General features: G+C 33.6%; 1 protein-coding gene across 1 annotated transcript; it reads left to right on the top strand.

Annotated features, from left to right (window-relative positions):
• Positions 1 to 2657: 2657 nt before the first annotated feature.
• On the top strand, positions 2658 to 3236 carry LOC145669754 (uncharacterized). The gene has a single exon (XM_081738092.1). The coding sequence runs from the start codon at positions 2658 to 2660 to the stop codon at positions 3234 to 3236; it is 579 nt and encodes a 192-aa protein (XP_081594218.1).
• The last annotated feature ends 5769 nt before the right edge of the window (positions 3237 to 9005 follow it).

Genomic DNA, 9005 nt, shown 5'->3' with positions numbered 1-9005 from the left:
CTGACAACGTCCAGCTTCTAATAAAATTAAAAAATCGTGCATATCTCAAATTCAAAAGGACAAGAACTGATGTTCTTTGGAATGAATACAAACAACTACGGAACTTTACTACAGCCGTGATACGACAAGAGAAAAGAGCATATTTCACACAGTTTTTCAATAGTTATAATCTGAGCTCCAAGCACGTATGGAATAAATTAAGAACCCTTGGTATTAGTAATCGAAAAAATTCCCAAGCATTACCAGATGATCTTGCAGACTGCAATGAGATTAACGCGCACTTTGGTGAAATTTGTAATGATAGAAATATCGACGAGAATGCAGTTCAAAACCGCCTAACTGTATATAACAATACTAAATTCTGTTCAAGTATGAATCCATTCGAACTCCGTAATATAAGCAACTTTGATGTTCAGAACGCTATTAAACATTTAAATTCAAATGCAGCTGGACACGAAGGCATTACAGGAAAGATGCTTAGACTTGTTTTACCACAGATTATATCACCATTAACACATATAATAAATTATTCCATAACCACATGCTCCTTTCCATTATCCTGGAAAGAAGCTTTTGTAATGCCTATAGCGAAAAAGCAAAATGTATCATCTCTAAACGACCTTAGGCCTATTAGCCTATTACCAATATTGTCCAAAGTTATGGAGAAACTTGTGCATAATCAGCTCAATGATTACGTCATTAATAATAATATCTTACCCCTACACCAATCAGGCTTTCGCAATTCACATAGCACTGCCACAGCCCTACTTCATATCACTGACGACATTTTTCGAGCATTAGATAACAACCAGATATCATTTCTGGTATTATTAGATCTTACTAAAGCATTTGATTCAGTTCATCACGACTTACTCCTAGCTAAAATGAAATACTATAACTTTTCCACCAACACGATCAAGTGGTTCAGATCATATCTTTCAGATAGGCAACAAAGAGTGGTACTAAGAGATCCTAAACTTTCAGTATCAAACCGAATCAGTCTTCAAAGAGGAGTGCCACAGGGATCAATACTAGGACCTCTGCTATTTTGTCTATATACAGCAGACGTACCAAAGCTACACTCTAGAATACATTTGTACGCGGATGATACACAACTCTGCTTATCCACGTCTCCAGAGCACGCCTTACAAAGTGCAGCCCTCATCAATGAGGACTTAGAAATATTTAGTGATTGGTGCTTGTCCAATTCCTTGAAAATAAACGCAAGTAAATGCATATTTACAGTCATGGGAACATGAGAAAATCTTAGGAAATTGGAAACTGGACAAATTAATATTTCCATTCGAGACACGCCGTTAGATTACTCACCTTCATTAAAAAATCTCGGATTAATACTAGATGGTGAGTTAAACTGGAAGCGACATATATCTACTGTATCTAATAAATCAATATCAATTCTGCGATTATTATACAAATATAATGATTTTCTAAATCAGAAGACAAAACTGTATTTAGTGAACACGCTTATTTTTCCACTGTTCGACTATTGTGATTCTGTATATGGACCAGCCATTACTAAATCCTTGTCAATATCAATCCAAAAAGTTCAAAATGCCTGCATGAGATTTATCTATAACACGCGAAAATGTGAACATATACTGCCCTTACTAAATCAAAACAACATTCTAACAATGTCAAGGAGGCGTTTGTTGCATCTGTACTGCCAGATACATAAAGTCATACACAATAATGGCCCCCTATATCTTAAAAGTAAGCTGACGTTCCGAAATGAAATCCATCCATACGAAACAAAACGTTCCCGTACATTTGACATCCCACGGCATACATTAACAAAAGCAGCGAAATCCTTCTCTATTTCAGCCGTGAGAGCCTGGAATTCATTACCTTCCGATATAATCGAGTGCAAAGGATTCTTGACCTTCAAACGTAGGGTAAAGGATCATCTTTTACATCAACAGAAACTTAGCTTGAACACCTACGCCTTAGCCTGCAGCAAATAAACCAATTTTGTATGCATATTGTAGTATAGAGGAGAGTATTAGGCCTATTGTACCTGAAAAACTATTATATTCTTACTTCATATTGGTTTTATTCAATATATATATATATATATATATATATATATATATATATATATATATATATATATATATATATATATATATATATATAATATTAGTTTGTAGTTAACTAAACGTTATATGTTTATTGTCGTTATATATGTACGTGTATAATATTTTTTATATATATTCTCATGTGACATTCCTGATTGTAATTTTGTTGAGGTTAGGTGGTAGAGCAGCCTACGGCTGAACCTCGCCTCATGAATAAAGGCATTTTCAATTCAATTCAACTATCCTAAATGGATGAGTATAATCTTCCCTTTCCAATTACATTGCTGGATTCTAATTTCATTTGCTTATGGTGTCGTTATTATCTCCATAAAACTAATGAAATCCCTTATTAGGAATAAAAACAGTTTAATATTCCGATCTCCTTTCATGAATAACTTCTCCATACTTTTAGGGATATCTGTTCCAGAACCACCTCGTATACCTTTGGTTAGAGCAGTATTTCTAATCTGGGTTCTGGGTTCTTTCATTCTGAATTATTGCTATCAGGCTTCGCTTTTTAGATTTGTTACGAAACCAATAAAATATAAGTTAATTAATACTATGAATGATCTTGTAGAGTCTGGTATTCCATTGGGTGGTCTTTCATTCCATCGGTGGTATTTCTCTGACTCTACTGATCACGTAATGAAACAGATTCTAGACAAGTGGAATAATTTTAACTCCGTAACTTCTCTTGTAGGAGCGTTAATAGGTTTGGCTGAATTTAAAAATTGGGGGATACTTTATGAGTCCAGTTTTGTTGACTATTTAGTGTATTTACACTCTCTTTTAGATTCAGAAGGCAAACCGTTGATTCATAAAGTCCAGCAGATTGTTGTTTCAGTTCCTAGTATTTATCTCTTGCGTCAAAATTCTCCTTACGTGAATGCTTTTAATCAAGTGATCCAAGATTGTGTGGAATATGGATTGAGTGGAAAATGGGAAACTGATACTTTACTTGATGTATGGACTAAAAGACGAGATGTAGCTTTCAGTGATAAAGACAACGGTGTGATAGTAATTTCTATTAAAGATTTAATGGGTGCTTTTGCAATGCTTATGTTCGGAATAACTTTGAGTATAATGGCATTTATAATTGAAGTATTTTTTAAATATGGTTCTATGTTGAGGAAAAAATAAGTATACAGTATTTTTTAGAATGTATCTTATATTGTGTTTCTGAAACTAGTTAAGTGACTGATCACATTCTATATAATGATACTAATGTAATTATAGCCCGTGATCCTTCGGCCAGCTGCACATTGGAGGCTAAAATTTTGTTTAAATTTCATGATGTTATGGTTTACGCTTAAATTTTTTATTTGTTTCTTTGTTTTTCTTTTTGGCTTGCGTTCCAACTTACTATGCTGTTAAACAAATATTATTGTAGATATCTAAATATGGCTCTCATATTCGAAATAATTCATTTGATAGAATAAAATTTATATGTTGCAATTAAATCGTTATAATAGTTCTGAATCAAATGCGTTTCTACTCACACTTCAGAACATTTTGTCCAATCGCGTGTCGTACAAAATCCAAGGAAATGCCTTTTTCCATTGTTCATGGTATGATTTACCTGACGAATTCTTTACACTTATTTCTAAGGTACTAGTTCTAGTACTATTGAAAGTGGCAGGAGACATATTCTGGGGTTCCTTAGTTTTTGACTAAACATGCTTTTCACTATGTTCAGTGTGAGTAACATTCACCTTTCATGACGACGACAAACGCATGACCAATTTATACATAGTGTCTTGAGATCGAATTAGAAAGTATGTAAAGAAGCAATATACAATATTGTGTTTCAGCTTTCCACATATGTATGACATCCACTAATCGTGTCATGTTTGAAAATTGAGAGAATGTTTACCCGCGAAGATGTCTTGCTCACAGCTTCCGGTCACTAGACACTACTATCACTCATTTTTATCAAAAAATGAGACATTCTCAGTTTACGAGTACAATTTAAGCTCCCGCGTTCTTCAAAACCATTGGCTATCGGAGAATAAAAACATAACCATCCAAATTACGTGGAAATAACTTTACTGAAATCATAAACCACAGTATCACGCCCCGCCACTCTTATCTGATTGAAACAAATAAAAAAATCAACTCTTGAAGTAGTTGCTTCTGCTTCCATGTTTTCAGTTTTTTTATTACTGCTGAATATCTGCAAGTAGCTATTTTAAACAATTGTTGTGAAACGGAGTGTGCGTATTGTAGTGTATCACTTGTAAGGAAACATCAAAGCAAACCGAAAAAATGCGATTCTTCTTAAAATACAGTTCCATTTCTTGCTGTCAAGACTGCCTTTGACTAAGCCAAAGACAGAGAACTTAGCTGGGATTGCGTCGCTTGGTTGTTTTTCCACAAGTGCACTTGAAACAAACAAACGATGTTTTATAAATTAGAAACTTTTAACTTCCTGATCAATGTTTTAATCGCTTGTTAGTTTTTGATAATGGCAGGTATAACGAACAGGTTACAATGGACAGGCTAGAAAATGGATGTACTACACAAAAATTACAAGATTCTGAATTTAGAAATATTTATTTAATTTCGTTTTTATCAAACTAAAATTTTGCGATCGCGCGCCACCCACAAGATTATTTGTGTGGATGCTGAAGCCCCGGAGTACAAGCATAGTAAGCGCGCATAATCATACTAATAAACAAAGTATATCTTACACAAGCGCTTCTAAAATCACACTTGCATTCATACTTAGACAACTGACATTTTTTTCCTTTGTAAAACACTAGAGATAGAGATAAACCATATATAGCATAGCACATACTATATACGATATGATCATTCTCTGTTATGACACCACTTTAAGGGTGTATTCGTTCTCTTGTATGACCCAAATTTTAACAAGATAATTAACACATTTTCCAAACGCATATTTTAACATAGCAGAAATGACTTAGGAATACGAACATGCCAAAGATGGAAACCCTTTTAACATAGCAGAAATCACACAGACTACGAACACCTATTTTTGCAACACCTTATGTAACATAGCAGAGCTAATAAAAGAGTATGCCTTATTTTTCCACTCCTATTTTAATATAACACTCTGAGCACACAACTATGTAACATAGCAGAATGGCTACTAATATTATAGAGGTGTACTCGTTCTAATGTATGACCAATTTTTTTAACCCCTATTTTAACATAGCACATAATACATAAGACTGTGTAGCATAGCAAAGCTAATAAAAGAGTATGGCTTATTTTTCAACCCCTATTTTAACATAGCAGAAATTACATAACACTTCGTTTCCTTTTATGAGCCCATTTTGGGGGTGTACTCGTTCCCTTTTATGAGGACTTTTTCAACCTTTATTTTAACATAGCAGGAATTACATAAGACTACAAAAACGTTTTCTAACCCAGATTTTAACATAGCAGAAATTACTTAAGACTACGAAGATGTAGCAAAACTGATAAAAGAATATGGCTTGCTTCAACCAGTATTTAACACAGCACATATTACATAAGACTGTGGACATATTTTCTAACCGCCTATTTAACATAGCAGAAATTACATAAGACACCGAACGCTGCAAAGCTAATAAAAGAGTATGAACACATTTTCCAACCGCTATGTAACATAGTAGAAATTACATAAGACTACGAACACTTTTTTAACCTCTATTTTAGCTTTTCCTTCTAGTATCTATAACTATTGGTTGCAATAGAGGAATAAGATCAAAGATAGAACTCGTTCCCAGTCCAGTGTCGCACGATACGCCATGACCTACGTACCGTTCAACCACGGAAAATCGAACACCCCGAAAACTCGTTCTCTTTTATGAGCATTTTTTGGGTATATTCGTTAAGTTTTATGAGCACTTTTTCAACCCCTATTTTAATATAGTAGCAATTACATAAGACTATGAGCCCATTTTCCAACCGCCTATTTAACATAGCAGTAAGTACAAAAGACTATGTAACATTGCACAGCTAATAAAAGAATATGGCATATTTTCCACGTAGCAGAAATTACATAAGTCTATGTAACATTGCAAAGACTACCAAGCTAATAATGGGGTGTACCAGTTCCCTTTTATGAGCACTTTCCACAACCCATATCTTAACATAGCAGAAATTATATAATACTGCGAATATACACAACTTTGTAACACAACAGAAAAGGTACTAACATTTTTAACATAGCAGAGATTATCATTCTTTTATGGTGATAGCACTTAGCAGAGCTAATAAAAGAGTTTGTCTTATTTTTCCGCCTAGCACAAATTACATAAGACTATGTAACATAGCAGAAAGGCTACTAACATAATGAGGGTGTACTCGTTCCCTTTTGCAACTCATATTTTAACATAGCAGAGAGTACACAAGAAAGGCTAGAAGCATTTTTAACGTAACAAAGCTGATAAAAGAGTATGCCCTATTTTTAACCACTATTTAACATCGCACAGATTACATAAGACTTTGAACGAATATTACACTCTCCGATTTTAATACAGAAGAGAAGATGAACCAATAGCAGTACTGTATTTATTCCCTTATAACATAGCAGAAATTACACATGCATTCATCTAGTACTACATGTTCCTAAACTACTTACCATCGACATCAATGGTCAAAACTTTAAACCCGAATAACTCGTAAACGTAGCCACATATTGAGGTGCTGTTTCCACATTTAGTAACAGGTCATTAACTATTACATATCCGAAAAGTACTTACCAACGAGGTCAAAGGTCAAATATTTAAGCCCGAATTACTTGTAAACGGAGCAACATATTGAGATGCTATTTCCACATTTAGTAACAGGCCATCATCTACTATACGTTCCAAAAGTACTGACCATCAAGGTCAAATGTCAAATATTTAAACCCGAATAATCTCTAAACGGAGCCACATGTTGAGGTGCTGTTTCCACATTCATCCAGGTTATCAGCTATTACATGTCACTAAAGCTCTGACCATTGAGGTCAAAGTTCAAATATTTAAATCCGAATAACTTGTAAACGGAGTGACATATTGAGGTGCAGTTTCCACATTTAGTAACGGGTCATCGAATACTACATGTACCAAAAATACCGTTCATCGAGTTCAAAGGTCAAATATTTAAACCCGAATAACTTTTAAACGTAGCAACATATCGAGGTGCAGCTACCACATGTAATAACAGGTCATCAAATACTACATGTCTCAAAAGTACCGATTATCGATGTCAAAGTTCAAATATTTAAACCCGAATAACTTCTAAACGGAGCAACGTAGGGAGGTGTTGTTTCCTCATTTAGTAACAGGTCATCAACTACTACATGTCCCAAAGTATAGACTATACAGGTCAAAGTTCAAATATTTAAACCTAAATAAGTCGTAAACGGAGGAAATATTGAGGTACCGTTTCCACAATTAGTAACAGGTCATCAACTACAGGTCATCAACTACTACATGCCCCAAAAGTACTGACCATAGAGGCCAAAATTCGAATATTTAAACCCGAATAACTCGTACACGGGCAACGTATTGAGGTGGTGTCTCCACAGTTAGTAATAGGTCATCAACCACTGCAGGTAGCAATAGCATTCGTCATTAAGGTCAAAGGTCAAATATTGACCCTTAATAACTTGTAAACAGAGCGACGGAGACATTTGTGTGACCTATTCAAATTTTGTACAGAGTAGAAGAAAGGGAAGTGAATAAATTTGAGTGTTTATTTACTTTTGTATTAACGAGAGAAAAATCAAATAAACGAAGGGTTAAATTTGAATGACACATTCAATTTTGTACCATCGCGAAATGCCATTTCAACTAGCTGAGTATTTTATACCATTTTGTAATATTTAAAGTTAGTACTAAGTAGAAAAATCGAAAAAGGACCCAGTATTTATGTACCTTTTGTGCTACTCAAATAAATGAAAGAATAAATATGTGTGTTGTATTTTTACCAACGAGAAAAAACGAAGAAGGACCATTTTAACTGGCCGAGTATTTTAAATCATCTTGTATTATTTAAATAAACAACCTGATAAATTGAGTGACCTATTAAATTTTGTACCAATGAGAAACAAGCTTAACAAGCCATTATAACAAGCTTAGAATGTCTATACCTTTTTGTACTATTAAAACAAAAGAAAATAATAAATTTGTACTAACCGGAAAAAGCGAAGAAATTTCATTTTAAGTAACTCAAAATTTTATATTATTTTGTAATACTCAAATAAACCAAGGAATACATTTTTGTGACCTATTCGGTTTTGTAGCAAGCAGAAAAAGGAAAGAATTAACATCTTGGGCTATTTAAATAAACGAAAAAATGAATTGGGATGGAGTATTTATTTTTGTACTAACGAGAAAGAAAGCAAAGATATGCCATTTTAACTAGCTCAATATCTCTGTACTATTTTGTACTATTTAAACAAACGAAGGTATATATTTGAGTGGTCTATTCAATTTTGTACCAACCAGAAATGCCGTATTTAACTATCTCAGAACCTCTAGGCTATGCTGTACTATTTAAACAAACGAAGAGATAAATTTGAGTGACGTATTCAATTTTGTACCAACGAGAAATGCCAGTTTAACAGATTCAGCATTTTATATCATTTTGTACTATATAAATAAATAAAGGAATATATTTTACAAACTAGAAAAAGTGAAAAAGGACGCTTTTAACTGGCTCAGAAGTTGTATACAATTTTGTACTATTTAAACAAACGAAGGGATAACTTTTGAGTGAGGTTTTCAATTTTGTAGCAAGAAGAAAAAAGTTAAGAAGGAACATTTTAACTAACTCAGAGTTTTATATTGTTTTGTAACACTCAAATAAACGAAGAAATAAATTTAGATGGAGTATCTAGTTTTGTGCCAAGCAGAAAAAGGAAAGAATTAACATTTTGTATTAATCAAGTAAACAAAGTACTGAAAA

Source organism: Thermobia domestica, chromosome 14 (assembly GCF_964235325.1).
Source record: "Thermobia domestica chromosome 14, izTheDome1.hap1.1, whole genome shotgun sequence".
Classification (NCBI taxonomy): domain Eukaryota; kingdom Metazoa; phylum Arthropoda; class Insecta; order Zygentoma; family Lepismatidae; genus Thermobia; species Thermobia domestica.
The sequence above is the reverse complement of the archived record's forward strand: the minus strand, read 5'-3'. Positions and strand labels throughout refer to the sequence as shown.

Bases quoted from the DNA above. Each gene is read 5' to 3' on its own strand.
- LOC145669754 (XM_081738092.1), top strand. From the start codon at position 2,658: ATGAATGATCTTGTAGAGTCTGGTATTCCATTGGGTGGTCTTTCATTC.